Raw genomic sequence first — 19,410 nt, 5'->3', positions numbered from 1 at the left:
TTGTCTCCCCAAGCTACCTGAAGGTGATGGTACTAACTGTCCGTTCTTCTGGATAAGAGTGTCTGCTCAATGACTAACGTGTAAATGTGTATTTGTGTTCCTCACTGCTGTTGATGGTTCCTGTGTCTCCAGACTGATCGCCTCATTATCAAAGGAGGAAAGATCGTTAATGACGACCAGTCTTTCTACGCAGACATCTATGTGGAGGATGGCACCATCAAGTAAGATGTTACTGGTAACACACACACAGATACACAGACACACACACAGATACACACACACACACACACACACACACACACACACACACACACACACACACACACACACACACACACACACACACACACACACACACACACACACACACACACACACACACAGATACACAGACACACACACAGATACACAGACACACACACAGATACACACACACACACACACACACACACACACACACACACACACACACACACACACACACACACACACACACACACACAGATACACAGACACACACACAGATACACAGACACACACACAGATACACAGACACACACACACACACACACACACACACACACACACACACACACACACACACACACACACACACACACACACACACACACACACACACACACACACACACACAGATACACAGACACACACACAGATACACAGACACACACACAGATACACACAGATACACAGACACACACACAGACATACACAGACACACACACAGACACACACACACAGATACTCAGACACACACTCACAGATACACAGACACACACACAGATACACAGACAGATACACAGACACACACACAGACATACACAGACACACACACAGACACACACACACAGATACACAGACACACACACACAGATACACAGACACACACACAGATACACAGACAGATACACAGACACACACACAGATACACAGACACACACACACACAGACAGATGGACACACAGACAGACTGAAACACACACACAGACTGAAACACACACACAGACACACATACAGACAGATTGACACACACACAGACAGATAGATTGACACACATACATACAGACAAAGACACAGACAGAGACACAGAGGCAGACGGACATATAGACATAGGCAGACGGACATATAGACATAGGCAGACAGACAGGCAGACAGAGAGGCAGACAGAGGGGCAGACAGAGAGGCAGATGGACATATAGACACAGGCAGACAGACAGGCAGACGGAGAGGCAGACAGACATATAGACATAGGCAGACAGAGAGGCAGACAGACATATAGACACAGGCAGACAGACAGGCAGACAGAGAGGCAGACAGACATTTAGACACAGGCAGACAGAGAGGCGGACAGACATATAGACACAGGCAGATAGAGAGACAGGCAGACAGACAGGCAGACAGAGGGGCAGACAGAGAGGCAGACAGACATATAGACACAGGCAGACAGACAGGCAGACAGAGAGGCAGACAGACACACACACACACACACACACACACACAAACTGTTGTTGCTGTTAAAATGTGACCATTGTCCTGTACCATGGCCTGTGTCCTCCTCACCAGGCAGATCGGTGAGAACCTTTTAGTTCCAGGAGGGGTGAAGACGGTTGATGCCTACGGACACATCGTGATCCCCGGGGGCGTCGACGTGAACACCAGCCTCCAGACCTCCCAGCTGGGCATGACCCCTTCAGATGACTTCTACCACGGGACCAAGGCTGCCCTGGCAGGGGGCACCACCATGATCAGTAGGGTTCCTCTGTTATACTGCTGACCCTAACCTTAACTAACCTTAACTAACCATAACTAACCCTAACCCACCATGATCAGTAGGGTTCCTCTATTATACTGCTGACCCTAACCCTAACTAACCCTAACTAGCCTTAACCTTAACTAACCTTAACAAACCCTAACTAACCCCAACTAACCCTAACTAACCCTAACCCTAACTAACCTTAACTAACCCTAACTAGCCTTAACCCTAACTAACCTTTACTAACCCCAACTAACCCCAACTAACCTTAACTGGAGGAAGGTGGAACAGGGAGAGGGGTGGAGGGAGGTGGTACAGGGAGAGAGATGGAGGAGGTGGTACAGGGAGAGGGAGGGAGGGACGTGGTACAGGGAGAGAGATGGAGGAGGTGGTACAGGGAGAGGGGTGGAGGGAGGTGGTACAGGGAGAGAGATGGAGGAGGTGGTACAGGGAGAGGGAGGGAGGGACGTGGTACAGGGAGAGAGATGGAGGAGGTGGTACAGGGAGAGGGGTGGAGGGAGGTGGTACAGGGAGAGAGATGGAGGAGTTGGTACAGGGAGAGGGAGGGGGGGGGGGGTGGTACAGGGAGAGAGATGGAGGAGGTGGTACAGGAAGAGGGAGGGAGGGACGTGGTACAGGGAGAGAGATGGAGGAGGTGGTACAGGGAGAGGGGTGGAGGGAGGTGGTACAGGGAGAGAGATGGAGGAGGTGGTACAGGGAGAGAGAGGGGGGGGGGGGGTGGTACAGGGAGAGGGAGGGAGGGGGGTGGTACAGGGAGAGGGGTGGAGGGAGGTGGTACAGGGAGAGAGATGGATGAGGTGGTACAGGGAGAGGGAGGGGGGGGGTGGTACAGGGAGAGAGATGGAGGAGGTGGTACAGGGAGAGGGAGGGAGGGACGTGGTACAGGGAGAGAGATGGAGGAGGTGGTACAGGGAGAGGGGTGGAGGGAGGTGGTACAGGGAGAGAGATGGAGGAGGTGGTACAGGGAGAGGGAGGGGGGGGGGGGGGTGGTACAGGGAGAGGGATGGAGGAGGTGGTACAGGGAGAGGGATGGAGGAGGTGGTACAGGGAGAGGGAGGGGTAGGGCAGCTGCCTCTGGATCAGATCAGAGGGAGACAATTTGTGTTCCTTTGTGGCAGCGAGTGAGACAGGCTGAGAGGGAATCTCTCTGAGCGGTTAGAGACACGGGGGGAGAAACAGGGGGAGACGGAGGAGAGCTGGAGGAGAGGAGAGGATGTCTGAGTGCTGCAGTTAGATCATCTGAAACAGGGTCACGCTGTCCCAGCCTGTCAGAGAGACTTTACTCTGATCTCTTTACCCTCAAACCGTCCTCCAGCTTCTATTGGATCTGTCTAAACAGCAGCACAGACAGCCTCCAGCCTCCAGCTTCTATTGGATCTGTCTAAACAGCAGCACAGACAGCCTCCAGCCTCCAGCTTCTATTGGATCTGTCTAAACAGCAGCACAGACAGCCTCCAGCCTCTATTGGATCTGTGTAAACAGCAGCACAGACAGCCTCCAGCCTCTATTGGATCTGTGTAAACAGCAGCACAGACAGCCTCCAGCCTCCAGCCTCGATTGGATCTGTGTAAACAGCAGCACAGACAGCCTCCAGCCTCTATTGGATCTGTGTAAACAGCAGCACAGACAGCCTCCAGCCTCCAGCCTCTATTGGATCTGTGTAAACAGCAGCACAGACCCCCACAGGGCTGTTATGTGAGCTGTGATGTTAGGGATGTAACATTGGAGGTAATATCAGTCTGATGTTTTTAATGAATACTTCTGTGACTTTGCGTCGTCTACGTTATTCGTGGATCGTCTTCGATCTTGAAAGAGCGAAACTGAGTTGAAGTCCTCTGCTCAGTGTGTGTTTCCTCGCTCCCCTGTCAGTCCCATAGTTGACCTGGTCCTCTTCTTCTCTCCTGTCCTATAGTTGACCTGGTCCTCTTCTTCTCTCCTGTCCTATAGTTGACCTGGTCCTCTTCTTCTCTCCTGTCCTCTAGTTGACCTGGTCCTCTTCTTCTCTCCTGTCCTCTAGTTGACCTGGTCCTCTTCTTCGCTCCTGTCCTATAGTTGACCTGGTCTTCTTCTTCTCTCCTGTCCTCTAGTTGACCTGGTCCTCTTCTTCTCTCCTGTCCTATAGTTGACCTGGTCCTCTTCTTCTCTCCTGTCCTCTAGTTGATCTGGTCCTCTTCTTCTCTCCTGTCCTATAGTTGACCTGGTCTTCTTCTTCTCTCCTGTCCTATAGTTGACCTGGTCCTCTTCTTCTTCTCTCCTATAGTTGACCTGGTCCTCTTCTTCTCTCCTGTCCTATAGTTGACCTGGTCCTCTTCTTCTCTCCTGTCCTATAGTTGACCTGGTCCTCTTCTTCTCTCCTGTCCTATAGTTGACCTGGTCCTCTTCTTCTCTCCTGTCCTATAGTTGACCTGGTCCTCTTCTCTCCTGTCCTATAGTTGACCTGGTCCTCTTCTTCTCTCCTGTCCTATAGTTGACCTGGTCCTCTTCTTCTCTCCTGTCCCATAGTTGACCTGGTCCTCTTCTTCTCTCCTGTCCTATAGTTGACCTGGTCCTCTTCTTCTCGCCTGTCCTATAGTTGACCGGGTCCTCTTCTTCTCTCCTGTCCTATAGTTTATCTGGTCTTCTTCTTCTCTCCTGTCCTATAGTTGACCTGGTCCTCTTCTTCTCTCCTGTCCTATAGTTGACCTGGTCATCTTCTTCTCTCCTGTCCTATAGTTGACCTGGTCCTCTTCTTCTCTCCTGTCCTATAGTTGACCTGGTCCTCTTCTTCTCTCCTGTCCTATAGTTGACCTGGTCCTCTTCTTCTCTCCTGTCCTCTAGTTGACCTGGTCCTCTTCTTCTCTCCTGTCCTATAGTTGACCTGGTCCTCTTCTTCTCTCCTGTCCTATAGTTGACCTGGTCCTCTTCTTCTCTCCTGTCCTATAGTTCACCTGGTCCTCTTCTTCTCTCCTGTCCTATAGTTCACCTGGTCCTCTTCTTCTCTCCTGTCCTATAGTTCACCTGGTCCTCTTCTTCTCTCCTGTCCTATAGTTGACCATGTGGTCCCTGAGCATGGTGCCAGCCTCCTGGGGGCCTACGACCAGTGGAAGGACATAGCAGACAGGGGGTCCTGCTGTGATTACTCCCTCCACATGGACATCACCCGCTGGCACGACGGACTCTTTGAAGAGATGGAGCGTCTGGTGAAGGATAAAGGTATTGTTTCAGGATGTTCAGGATCTACCTGTGTTTGTCTTCAAATCTCAGTCTGTCTGACACAAAACCACCCAATATGACTCTTAAATCGTTTCCCTACCATATAACTACTAGATGAGAATACATCAGATGATATTACCAAAAATAACATTGAAAGAGGTCATGTCCAGCTGTTAATGGTGTTGTGATAATGTGTCTGATACTCTGTTGTGATAATGTGTCTGATACTCTGCTGTTAATGGTGTTGTGGTAATGTGTCTGATACTCTGCTGATAATGGTGTTGTGATAATGTGTCTGATACTCTGCTGATAATGGTGTTGTGATAATGAGTCTGATAGTCTGCTGTTAATGGTGTTGTGATAATGTGTCTGATACTCTGTTGTGATAATGTGTCTGATACTCTGCTGTTAATGGTGTTGTGATAATGTGTCTGATACTCTGCTGTTAATGGTGTTGTGATAATGTGTCTGATACTCTACTGTTAATGGTGTTTTGATAATGTGTCTGATACTCTGTTGTGATAATGTGTCTGATACTCTGCTGTTAATGGTGTTGTGATAATGTGTCTGATACTCTGCTGTTAATGTTGTTGTGATAATGTGTCTGATACTCGGCTGTTAATGGTGTTGTGATAATGTGTCTGATACTCTGTTGTTAATGGTGTTGTGATAATGTTTCTGATACTCTGCTGTTAATGGTGTTGTGATAATGTGTCTGATACTCTGCTGTTAATGGTGTTGTGATAATGTGTCTGATACTCTGCTGTTAATGGTGTTGTGATAATGTGTCTGATACTCTGCTGTTAATGGTGTTGTGATAATGTGTCTGATACTCTGCTGTGATAATGAGTCATATACTCTGCTGTTAATGGTGTTGTGATAATGTGTCTGATACTCTGCTGTTAATGGTGTTGTGATAATGTGTCTGATACTCTGCTGTTAATGGTGTTGTGATAATGTGTCTGATACTCTGCTGATAATGGTGTTGTGGTAATGTGTCTGATACTCTGCTGTTAATGGTGTTGGGATAATGTGTCTGATACTCTGCTGATAATGGTGTTGTGGTAATGTTTCTGATACTCTGCTGATAATGGTGTTGTGATAATGTGTCTGATACTCTGCTGATAATGGTGTTGTGGTAATGTTTCTGATACTCTGCTGTTAATGGTGTTGTGATAATGTGTCTGATACTCTGCTGATAATGGTGTTGTGATAATGCGTCTGATACTCTGCTGTTAATGGTGTTGTGATAATGTGTCTGATACTCTGCTGTTAATGGTGTTGTGATAATGTGTCTGATACTCTGCTGATAATGGTGTTGTGATAATGTGTCTGATACTCTGCTGTTAATGGTGTTGTGATAATGTGTCTGATACTCTGCAGATAATGGTGTTGTGATAATGTGTCTGATACTCTGCTGTGATAATGTGTCTGATACTCTGCTGATAGGAGAATACAGTGGTGTAGTTTTACTTTGAATTCCCCATGGGTCTCATGAAGAGCTGCTTTCTGCTGCTCTGCCTCTCACACACACACACACACACACACACACACACACACACACACACACACACACACACACACACACACACACACACACACACACACACACACACACACACACACACACACACACACACACACACACACACCTGTGTCCGTGCAGCTAGAGGATTACTGCAGGTGACAACACAACACTAGAGACACATACTGTACATGAGATGCTGCTCACACTCACTAGTCCATACAGACAGCCAGGCAGCCCACCAACTCTCTCTCACCCAGCTGAGCTACAGTCACTAATCCATACAGACAGCCAGGCAGCCCAATAACTCTCTCTCACCCAGCTGAGCTACAGTCACTAATCCATACAGACAGCCAGGCAGCCCACCAACTCTCTCTCACCCAGCTGAGCTACAGTCACTAATCCATACAGACAGCCAGGCAGCCCACCAATTCTCTCTCACCCAGCTGAGCTACAGTCACTAATCCATACAGACAGCCAGGCAGCCCACCAGCTCTCTCTCACCCAGCTGAGCTACACTCACTAATCCACACAGACAGCCAGTCAGCCCACCAGCTCTCTCTCACCCAGCTGAGCTACAGTCACTAATCCACACAGACAGCCAGGCAGCCCACCAGCTCTCTCTCACCCAGTTGCACTCTCAAACTCACTCATGCACTAACACACACACACACACAACCACACAACCATATGCACACACAGGAGTGCACAGACATATACACACATCTGCACATGCCTGTGATTTTCAAATGCGAGAAATTAAATTCCTTGAAATCGTTTGACATGTGTTACGTTTGAATTTTTCCAGGAGTCAATTCCTTCTTGATCTTCATGGCTTACAAGGACAAATTCCAGAGCTCAGATAGTCAGGTAAGTTTTATTTCTTCAAACTATTTATTCAGACGTCTCTAAAATGTAATGTAAACAATAACCTTGGGTGTTTCTCAATATGCATACTACCGTGCTCCGTACTCTCATGCTCCAAGTGTATTTTCCGAGGACGTTCTCTTGAGTAAAACATTCCATTTGGGCAGCACTCCCCCTACTGTATTACCTCATGCTGAGCAGGACTCCCCCTACTGTATTACCTCACGCTGAGCAGCACTCCCCCTACTGTAGTACCTCACGCTGAGCAGCACTCCCTCTACTGTATTACCTCACGCTGAGCAGCACTCCCCCTACTGTATTACCTCACGCTGAGCAGCACTCCCCCTACTGTATTACCTCACGCTGAGCAGGACTCCCCCTACTGTATTACCTCACGCTGAGCAGCACTCCCCCTACTGTAGTACCTCACGCTGAGCAGCACTCCCCCTACTGTATTACCTCACGCTGAGCAGGACTCCCCCTACTGTATTACCTCACGCTGAGCAGCACTCCCCCTACTGTATTACCTCACGCTGAGCAGGACTCCCCCTACTGTATTACCTCACGCTGAGCAGCACTCCCCCTACTGTAGTACCTCACGCTGAGCAGGACTCCCCCTACTGTATTACCTCACGCTGAGCAGCACTCCCTCTACTGTATTACCTCACGCTGAGCAGCACTCCCCCTACTGTATTACCTCACGCTGAGCAGCACTCCCCCTACTGTATTACCTCACGCTGAGCAGGACTCCCCCTACTGTATTACCTCACGCTGAGCAGCACTCCCCCTACTGTAGTACCTCACGCTGAGCAGCACTCCCCCTACTGTATTACCTCACGCTGAGCAGCACTCCCCCTACTGTATTACCTCACGCTGAGCAGCACTCCCCCTACTGTATTACCTCACGCTGAGCAGGACTCCCCCTACTGTATTACCTCACGCTGAGCAGCACTCCCCCTACTGTAGTACCTCACGCTGAGCAGCACTCCCTCTACTGTATTACCTCACGCTGAGCAGCACTCCCCCTACTGTATTACCTCACGCTGAGCAGGACTCCCCCTACTGTATTACCTCACGCTGAGCAGCACTCCCCCTACTGTAGTACCTCACGCTGAGCAGCACTCCCTCTACTGTATTACCTCACGCTGAGCAGCACTCCCCCTACTGTATTACCTCACGCTGAGCAGGACTCCCCCTACTGTATTACCTCACCCTGAGCAGCACTCCCTCTACTGTATTACCTCACGCTGAGCAGCACTCCCCCTACTGTATTACCTCACCCTGAGCAGCACTCCCCCTACTGTATTACCTCACGCTGAGCAGCACTCCCTCTACTGTATTACCTCACGCTGAGCAGCACTCCCCCTACTGTAGTACCTCACGCTGAGCAGCACTCCCCCTACTGTAGTACCTCACGCTGAGCAGCACTCCTCCTACTGTATTACCTCACGCTGAGCAGCACTCCCCCTACTGTATTACCTCACGCTGAGCAGCACTCCCCCTACTGTAGTACCTCACCCTGAGCAGCACTCCCCCTACTGTATTACCTCACGCTGAGCAGCACTCCCCTTACTGTATTACCTCACGCTGAGCAGCACTCCCCCTACTGTATTACCTCACGCTGAGCAGCACTCCCCCTACTGTATTACCTCACGCTGAGCAGGACTCCCCCTACTGTATTACCTCACGCTGAGCAGGACTCCCCCTACTGTATTACCTCACCCTGAGCAGCACTCCCCTTACTGTATTACCTCACGCTGAGCAGCACTCCCCCTACTGTATTACCTCACCCTGAGCAGCACTCCCCCTACTGTATTACCTCACGCTGAGCAGGACTCCCCCTACTGTATTACCTCACGCTGAGCAGCACTCCCCCTACTGTATTACCTCACGCTGAGCAGCACTCTCCCTACTGTATTACCTCACGCTGAGCAGCACTCCCCCTACTGTATTACCTCACGCTGAGCAGCACTCCCTCTACTGTATTACCTCACGCTGAGCAGGACTCCCCCTACTGTATTACCTCACGCTGAGAAGCACTCCCCCTACTGTATTACCTCACGCTGAGCAGCACTCCCCCTACTGTATTACCTCACGCTGAGCAGGACTCCCCCTACTGTATTACCTCATGCTGAGCAGCACTCCCCCTACTGTATTACCTCACGCTGTGCAGGACTCCCCCTACTGTATTACCTCACACTGAGCAGCACTCCCCCTACTGTATTACCTCACGCTGAGCAGGACTCCCCCTACTGTATTACCTCACGCTGAGCAGCACTCCCCCTACTGTATTACCTCATGCTGAGCAGGACTCCCCCTACTGTATTACCTCATGCTGAGCAGCACTCCCCCTACTGTATTACCTCACGCTGAGCAGGACTCCCCCTACTGTATTACCTCACGCTGAGCAGCACTCCCCCTACTGTATTACCTCATGCTGAGCAGCACTCCCCCTACTGTATTACCTCACGCTGAGCAGGACTCCCCCTACTGTATTACCTCACGCTGAGCAGCACTCCCCCTACTGTATTACCTCACGCTGAGCAGGACTCCCCCTACTGTATTACCTCACGCTGAGCAGCACTCCCCCTACTGTATTACCTCACGCTGAGCAGCACTCCCTCTACTGTATTACCTCACGCTGAGCAACACTCCCCCTACTGTATTACCTCACGCTGAGCAGCACTCCCTCTACTGTATTACCTCACGCTGAGCAACACTCCCCCTACTGTATTACCTCACGCTGAGCAGCACTCCTCCTACTGTATTACTTCACGCTGAGCAACACTCCCCCTACTGTATTACCTCACGCTGAGCAGCACTCCCTCTACTGTATTACCTCACGCTGAGCAACACTCCCCCTACTGTATTACCTCACGCTGAGCAGCACTCCCTCTACTGTATTACCTCACGCTGAGCAACACTCCCCCTACTGTATTACCTCACGCTGAGCAGCACTCCCCCTACTGTATTACCTCATGCTGAGCAGCACTCCCCCTACTGTATTACCTCACGCTGAGCAGCACTCCCCCTACTGTATTACCTCACGCTGAGCAGCACTCCCCCTACTGTATTACCTCACGCTGAGCAGGACTCCCCCTACTGTATTACCTCACGCTGAGCAGCACTCCCCCTACTGTATTACCTCACGCTGAGCAGCACTCCCTCTACTGTATTACCTCACGCTGAGCAACACTCCCCCTACTGTATTACCTCACGCTGAGCAGCACTCCCTCTACTGTATTACCTCACGCTGAGCAACACTCCCCCTACTGTATTACCTCACGCTGAGCAGCACTCCCCCTACTGTATTACCTCACGCTGAGCAACACTCCCCCTACTGTATTACCTCACGCTGAGCAGCACTCCCTCTACTGTATTACCTCACGCTGAGCAACACTCCCCCTACTGTATTACCTCACGCTGAGCAGCACTCCCTCTACTGTATTACCTCACGCTGAGCAACACTCCCCCTACTGTATTACCTCACGCTGAGCAGCACTCCCTCTACTGTATTACCTCACGCTGAGCAACACTCCCCCTACTGTATTACCTCACGCTGAGCAGCACTCCCCCTACTGTATTACCTCATGCTGAGCAGCACTCCCCCTACTGTATTACCTCACGCTGAGCAGCACTCCCCCTACTGTATTACCTCACGCTGAGCAGCACTCCCTCTACTGTATTACCTCACGCTGAGCAGCACTCCCCCTACTGTATTACCTCACTCTGCACCTCCACATTCACCGAACCTTCTTCCAGCCAGGACAATGGAAACCAAACAATAGAAACCAAACAAGAGAATGTACTCAAGAGAACGTACTCAAGAGAACGTACTAAAGAGAACGTACTCAAGAGAACGTACTCAAGAGAACGTACTCAAGAGAACGTACTCAAGAGAACGTACTCAAGAGAATGTACTCAAGAGAATGTACTCAAGAGAACGTACTCAAGAGAACGTACTCAAGAGAATGTACTCAAGAGAACGTACTCAAGAGAATGTACTCAAGAGAATGTACTCAAGAGAACGTACTCAAGAGAACGTACTCAAGAGAATGTACTCAAGAGAACGTACTCAAGAGAACGTACTCAAGAGAACGTACTCAAGAGAACGTACTCAAGAGAACGTACTCAAGAGAACGTACTCAAGAGAATGTACTCAAGAGAATGTACTCAAGAGAATGTACTCAAGAGAATGTACTCAAGAGAATGTACTCAAGAGAATGTACTCAAGAGAACGTACTCAAGAGAACGTACTCAAGAGAACGTACTCAAGAGAACGTACTCAAGAGAATGTACTCAAGAGAATGTACTCAAGAGAACGTACTCAAGAGAACGTACTCAAGAGAACGTACTCAAGAGAACGTACTCAAGAGAACGTACTCAAGAGAACGTACTCAAGAGAACGTACTCAAGAGAACGTACTCAAGAGAACGTACTCAAGAGAACGTACTCAAGAGAACGTACTCAAGAGAACGTACTCAAGAGAAGGTACTCAAGAGAATGTACTCAAGAGAATGTACTCAAGAGAATGTACTCAAGAGAATGTACTCAAGAGAATGTACTCAAGAGAACGTACTCAAGAGAACGTACTCAAGAGAATGTACTCAAGAGAATGTACTCAAGAGAATGTACTCAAGAGAACGTACTCAAGAGAACGTACTCAAGAGAACGTACTCAAGAGAATGTACTCAAGAGAACGTACTCAAGAGAACGTACTCAAGAGAACGTACTCAAGAGAACGTACTCAAGAGAACGTACTCAAGAGAACGTACTCAAGAGAACGTACTCAAGAGAATGTACTCAAGAGAACGTACTCAAGAGAACGTACTCAAGAGAAGGTACTCAAGAGAATGTACTCAAGAGAATGTACTCAAGAGAACGTACTCAAGAGAACGTACTCAAGAGAACGTACTCAAGAGAACGTACTCAAGAGAACGCATTTAGAGGAGGAGAGTGTGGAGCACGGTAGTATGCATTTTGAGAAACACTCATACTCCAACCTTCCCGTGCTCCAATTTGCGTCCTCGGAGCACGGTAGTATGCATTTTGAGAAACACCCCCTGTCTCTATCTCTTTCCCATGCCAGATGTATGAGATTTTTGGTGTCATTAGAGACCTGGGTGCCATCGCTCAGGTTCACGCTGAGAACGGAGACATCATTGACGAGGTAGGCTACTGTCCTGTTGACTTGAAAGACTTATTTTACTACTGGCCTTTGACAGTGACTGGGCATATCTCTCCTGGGCAAAGGACATCTTCAGTTGTCTTACCCCTTCTATCTATATAGGAGCAGAATAAACTTCTGTCTTTGGTTGCACCATGTGAAGTGTAGTTTCCGTCTTTCCCCTTCTATCTATATAGGAGCAGAAGCGACTACTGGAGCTGGGGATCACTGGGCCTGAGGGACATGTGCTGTGTCACCCAGAGGAGGTAGGGACTTCCTGTCTCTGTATAAACAATAGCCTCATTTACATGATCACACAACAGTATCTTGTTATGAGCCAGTGTAACTGTTAGTGCCAGAGTGGTTTGAAACCGGGAGACTAGACATGCCATCGCTTGTTGAAAATACCTTGTGGATGAATTTGCCACTCTCCCATTGATGCAATAATGGAAAGGAGACTGAATATTGTAATGTCAATCAATCAAATGTATTTTATTAAAGCCCTTTTTACATCAGCTGTAGTCACAAAGTACTAAACCCCAAACAGCAAGCAATGTTGATGTAGAGACACGGTGGCTAGGAAAAACCTTCTAGAAAGGCAGGAACCTAGGAAGAAACCTAGAGAGGATCCAGGCTCTGAGGAGTGGCCAGTCCTCTTTTTAATAAAAATAAATAAATCTTTATTTAACTAGGCAAGTCAGTTAGGAACATATTGTTATTAACAATGACCAGGCTGAGTATGTGTGTCCCGAGCCTTTCAGGTAGAGATTGACTTTACCATATTCCACCTACGTTAGGAGAGCCAAGGTCATGGTCTGAGCATTTTTATTAGTTGATTTAAAAAAATCTAACCTTTATTTAACTAGGCAAGTCAGTTAAGAACAAATTCTTATTTACAATGACAGCCTACCCCCGGCCAAACCACAGACAACACTGGGCCAATTGTGTACCGCCCTATGGGACACCCAATCATGGGCAGTTGTGATACAGTCTGGAATGGAACCAGAGTCTGTAGTGACGCCTCTAGTACTGAGATGCAGTGTCTTAGACCGCTGTGATACAGTCTGGAATGGAACCAGGGTGTCTGTAGTGATGCCTCTAACACTGAGATGCAGTGCCTTAGACCACTGTGATACAGCCTGGAATAGAACCAGGGTCTATAGTGACGCCTCTAACACTGAGATGCAGTGCCTTAGACCGCTGTGATACAGTCTGGAATGGAACCAGGGTCTGTAGTGACACCTCTAGTACTGAGATGCAGTGCCTTAGACCACTGCGCCTCTCGGGAGTGGTAGTGTTACCCAAGTGATTTGCGGTCGTCACTAGTTACCACAGCCACAAAGTCTTAAACTTATTTCTACCATTTCTCTTCTAAAAATCTGATTTTAAACCTAGGCCTACACTCTTGGAAAAAAAGGTGTTATCTAGAACCTTAAAGGGTTCTTCGGCTGTCCCGACTGCCGTGTAACTATTTTTGGTTCCAGGTAGAACATTTTTGGTTCCAGGTAGAACCCTTTTCGGTTCCAGGTAGAACCCGTTCTACAGAGGGTTTTACATGGAACCCAAAAGAGTTATACCTGGAACAAAAAAGGGTTCTACCTGGAATCAAAACTTAACAACACTGCAAACCTTATGCCTAAACCTAACCTTAAATAAATTTTAAAAAATCGACATAGTCATTTTTGACTTTGTGGCTGTTGTAACTAGTGGAAACCGTGATTTGGGGCGGCAGGTAGTCTCGTGGTTAGAGCGTTGGGCCAGTAACCGAAAGGTTGCTATATTGAATCCCCGAGCTGACAAGGTAAAAAATGAACTGCTGACAAGGCAGTTAACCCACTGTTCCTAGGCCGTCATTGTAATTAATAATTTGTTCTTTAACTGAAAAATATATAAAAAATTGTTGGTTGAGGTGCTACAGTAAGGTGTTTATATTTGTGACCACTAGGTGGAGACAGAGGCAGTGTACCGGGCCATCACCATCGCCAAGCAGGCCAACTGTCCTCTCTACATCACCAAGGTGATGAGCAAGTCGGCTGCTGATGTCATTGCCAACGCCAGGAAGAAGGGTGAGACTGGGTTTAGCGATTCAATATCAACTTTATTTTGGAAATCGTTTCTGTGTCATACATTCTTTGTTAACTTTGATGGCTGTAAACAACATTTGTTGTTGACCTGGCAAAAATGTTTCTGAAAAACTGATATTTCTTGTACAAATACCTCGTCTTTTTTCATTGGATGATTTTCAGGCATGGTGGTTTATGGCGAGCCAATCACAGCCAGCCTTGGGACAGACGGATCACACTATTGGAGTAAGAACTGGGCTAAGGCTGCAGCGTTCGTCATGTCCCCGCCCCTCAACCCAGACCCCAGCACCCCTGACTACCTCAACTCCCTGCTTTCCTGGTGAGAACACGTCATCTGTGTTTACACAGGCAGCGCCATTCTGATCTTTCCCATTTATTGACAAAAGATCTGATTTGATTGGTCAAAAATACAATTTTGTGGCAAAAGATCAGAATTGGGCTGCCTGTGTAAACGCAGCCATAGAGACACAGACACTAGAATGAAGACAGAACATTTCTGAATTATATCTGAATTACTTTGTCTGCATCTAGCACATACTTCAAAGCTCTCCCCCCGACCCTGTTCGACGCGCTCACGGACACCGTTGAAAGCTCTCACGGACACCGTTGAAAGCTCTCACGGACACCGTTCGACGTGCTCACGGACACGCTCTCACGGACACCGCTCGCTGCTTTCACAGACACCGTTCGACGTGCTCACGGACACGCTCTCACGGACACCGCTCGACGCTCTCACGGACACCGTTGAAAGCTCTCACGGACATTGTTCAACAAAGAAAAAGTGGATTCACCCTAAAACAACCAGAAAACAGATTATTAATTAGTGAATCAGCTTCTGTGGTCTCAGTCATCCCTGATGGTGACTCACTGTGCTGTTCCCTTAGTCATCCCTGATGGTGACTCACTGTGCTGTTCTCTTAGTCATCCCTGATGGTGACTCACTGTGCTGTTCTCTTAGTCATCCCTGATGATGACTCACTGTGCTGTTCTCTTAGCCATCCCTGATGATGACTCACTGTGCTGTTCTCTTAGCCATCCCTGATGATGACTCACTGTGCTGTTCTCTTAGCCATCCCTGATGGTGAGTCACTGTGCTCTTCTCTTAGCCATCCCTGATGATGACTCACTGTGCTGTTCTCTTAGTCATCCCTGATGGTGACTCACTGTGCTGTTCTCTTAGTCATCCCTGATGGTGACTCACTGTCCTGTTCTCTTAGTCATCCCTGATGGTGACTCACTGTGCTGTTCTCTTAGTCATCCCTGATGGTGACTCACTGTGCTGTTCTCTTAGTCATCCCTGATGGTGACTCACTGTGCTGTTCTCTTAGTCATCCCTGATGGTGACTCACTGTGCTCTTCTCTTAGCCATCCCTGATGATGACTCACTGTGCTGTTCTCTTAGTCATCCCTGATGGTGACTCACTGTCCTGTTCTCTTAGTCATCCCTGATGGTGACTCACTGTCCTGTTCTCTTAGTCATCCCTGATGGTGACTCACTGGCCTCTTCTCTTAGTCATCCCTGATGATGACTCACTGTGCTGTTCTCTTAGTCATCCCTGATGGTGACTCACTGTGCTGTTCTGTTGGTCCACAGTGGTCTGATTGTCCTATTCTCTTGGTCCACAGTGGTCTAACTGTCCTGTTCGCTTGGTCCACAGTGGTCTGACTGTCCTGTTCTCTTGGTCCACAGTGGTCTGACTGTCCTGTTCTCTTGGTCCACAGTGGTCTGACTGTCCTGTTCTCTTGGTCCACAGAGGTCTGATTGTCCTATTCTCTTGGTCCACAGTGGTCTAACTGTCCTGTTCGCTTGGTCCACAGTGGTCTGACTGTCCTGTTCTCTTGGTCCACAGTGGTCTAACTGTCCTGTTCTCTTGGTCCACAGTGGTCTGACTGTCCTGTTCTCTTGGTCCACAGTGGAGACCTTCAGGTGACGGCCAGTGGCCACAGCACCTTCTCGACGGCCCAGAAGGCTGTTGGGAAAGACAACTTCACCCTCATCCCCGAGGGAACTAACGGCATCGAGGAGAGGCTCGCCATCGTCTGGGAGAAGGCTGTGGTATGTTATCTTTTGTTGTTTCTTTTTTAAAGGTTTCTTTTTTGGGCGTTGTATGCTTTTACAGTGGGAAATAAAGAGTTTTTGCAGTTGGCCTGATTCAAAGCGATGCTGCAGCTGTATATATGATCTGGAGGCAGCAGTTTAGACAGCTAGACCACCGTGGGACACACCTGTTGTTGTTACTGTTGTTGCTTCTTCTTCTTCTTCACTGGTTTTCACAATGATGCGATATGTCCTTAACAGTAACGTCTTTGCATTGTTGTATAAAAGACAGCTCTTTCCTTGATCGTGAAGAGGTTGTTTTTGTTCCGTATTCCCCAGGCGACAGGCAAGATGGATGAGAATGAGTTTGTTGCGGTGACGAGCACCAACGCTGCCAAGCTGTTCAACCTGTATCCTCGTAAAGGAAGGATCGCCGTGGGGTCAGACGCAGACATCGTGATCTGGAACCCCAAGGAGACCAAGACCATCTCAGCCGCGACCCACGCACTGGTACACACACACACACACTGGTACACACACGCACTGGTACACACACACACACGCACTGGTACACACTAACGCACACGCACTGGTACACACACACACACACACACACACGCACTGGTACACACACACACACACACACTGGTACACACACTGGTACACACACACACGCACTGGTACACAACACACACGCACGCACGCACACACTGGTACACACACACACACGCACTGGTACACACACACACACACGCACTGGTACACACACACACACGCACACACGCACACACTGGTACACACACACACACGCACTGGTACACACACACACACACGCACTGGTACACACACACACACACGCACTGGTACACACACACACACACGCACTGGTACACACACACACACACGCACTGGTACACACACACGCACTGGTACACACACACACACACTGGTACAGACACACACACACGCACTGGTACACACGTACACGCACTGGTACACACACACGCACACACACACAACTCTCTTTCACAGTCAACCTCCAGACATAATTCAGACAACCCTCTCCAATGTGTCTGTCTGTCTATCTGCCTGTCTCTCTGTCAGGGAGGAGTTTTGTCCGTCTGTCTGTAAGGGAGGAGTTTTGTCCATCCGTCTGTCAGGGAGGAGTTTTGTCCGTCTGTCTGTCAGGGAGGAGTTTTGTCCGTCTGTCTGTCAGGGAGGAGTTTTGTCCGTCTGTCTGTCAGGGAGGAGTTTTGTCTGTCTGTCTGTCTGCCTGTCTCTCTGTCAGGGAGGAGTTTTGTCTTTCTCTCTGTCAGGGAGGAGTTTTGTCTGTCCGTCTGTCAGGGAGGAGTTTTGTCCGTCTGTCTGTCAGGGAGGAGTTTTGTCCGTCTGTCTGTCAGGGAGGAGTTTTGTCCTCCTCTCCACCCTCTCCGAGTTGGGCATCTCCGGCGCGGCCCACGCTTGGATTGCGTCCTACCTGACAGGTCGCTCCTACCAGGTGGCGTGGCGAGAATCTGTCTCCGCACCACGTGCTCTCACCACTGGTGTCCCCCAGGGCTCTGTTCTAGGCCCTCTCCTATTCTCGCTATACACCAAGTCACTTGGCTCTGTCATATCCTCACATGGTCTCTCCTATCATTGCTATGCAGACGACACACAATTAATCTTCTCCTTTCCCCCTTCTGATAACCAGGTGGCGAATCGCATCTCTGCATGTCTGGCAGACATATCAGTGTGGATGACGGATCACCACCTCAAGCTGAACCTCGGCAAGACGGAGCTGCTCTTCCTCCCGGGGAAGGACTGCCCGTTCCATGATCTTGCCATCACGCTTGACAACTCCATTGTGTCCTCCTCCCAGAGCGCTAAGAACCTTGGCGTGATCCTGGACAACACCCTGTCGTTCTCAACCAACATCAAGGCGGTGACCCGTTCCTGTAGGTTCATGCTCTACAACATTCGCAGAGTACGACCCTGCCTCACACAGGAAGCGGCGCAGGTCCTAATCCAGGCACTTGTCATCTCCCGTCTGGAGTACTGCAACTCGCTGTTGGCTGGGCTCCCTGCCTGTGCGATTAAACCCCTACAACTCATCCAGAACGCCGCAGCCCGTCTGGTGTTCAACCTTCCCAAGTTCTCTCACGTCACCCCGCTCCTCCGCTCTCTCCACTGGCTTCCAGTTGAAGCTCGCATCCGCTACAAGACCATGGTGCTTGCCTACGGAGCTGTGAGGGGAACGGCACCTCCGTACCTTCAGGCTCTGATCAGGCCCTACACCCAAACAAGGGCACTGCGTTCATCCACCTCTGGCCTGCTCGCCTCCCTACCTCTGAGGAAGTACAGCTCCCGCTCAGCCCAGTCAAAACTGTTCGCTGCTCTGGCACCCCAATGGTGGAACAAACTCCCCCACGACGCCAGGTCAGCGGAATCAATCACCACCTTCCGGAGACACCTGAAACCCCACCTCTTTAAGGAATACCTAGGATAGGATAAAGTAATCCTTCTAACCCCCCCCTCCCCCCTTAGAGTTAGATGCACTATTGTAAAGTGGTTGTTCCACTGGACATCATAAGGTGAATGCACCAACTTGTAAGTCGCTCTGGATAAGAGCGTCTGCTAAATGACTTAAATGTAATGTAAATGTAAATGTTTTGTCTGTCTGTCTGTCTGCCTGTCTCTCTGTCAGGGAGGAGTTTTGTCTTTCTCTCTGTCAGGGAGGAGTTTTGTCTTTCTCTCTGTCAG

The 19,410-nt window shown here is 49.2% G+C and overlaps 1 protein-coding gene across 3 annotated transcripts in view; it reads left to right on the top strand.

Moving 5' to 3' along the window:
• The window catches only part of dpysl4 (dihydropyrimidinase like 4), a 46,116-nt gene that overhangs the window by 19,801 nt on the left and 6,905 nt on the right, over window positions 1–19,410 (top strand). For all 3 annotated transcript variants that reach the window (XM_071394611.1, XM_071394610.1, XM_071394612.1), the window contains exons 2-11: window positions 133–221; window positions 1,585–1,769; window positions 4,823–4,987; window positions 7,321–7,382; window positions 12,469–12,549; window positions 12,744–12,812; window positions 14,492–14,612; window positions 14,793–14,949; window positions 16,545–16,686; window positions 17,008–17,178. In XM_071394611.1, coding sequence (XP_071250712.1) covers window positions 133–221; window positions 1,585–1,769; window positions 4,823–4,987; window positions 7,321–7,382; window positions 12,469–12,549; window positions 12,744–12,812; window positions 14,492–14,612; window positions 14,793–14,949; window positions 16,545–16,686; window positions 17,008–17,178 — 1,242 coding nt within the window. The remainder of the gene's footprint in view (window positions 1–132; window positions 222–1,584; window positions 1,770–4,822; window positions 4,988–7,320; window positions 7,383–12,468; window positions 12,550–12,743; window positions 12,813–14,491; window positions 14,613–14,792; window positions 14,950–16,544; window positions 16,687–17,007; window positions 17,179–19,410) is intronic.

This window comes from Salvelinus alpinus, chromosome 3, assembly GCF_045679555.1.
Source record: "Salvelinus alpinus chromosome 3, SLU_Salpinus.1, whole genome shotgun sequence".
Taxonomy (NCBI): domain Eukaryota; kingdom Metazoa; phylum Chordata; class Actinopteri; order Salmoniformes; family Salmonidae; genus Salvelinus; species Salvelinus alpinus.
This window is presented reverse-complemented; position numbering and strand designations above follow the sequence as displayed.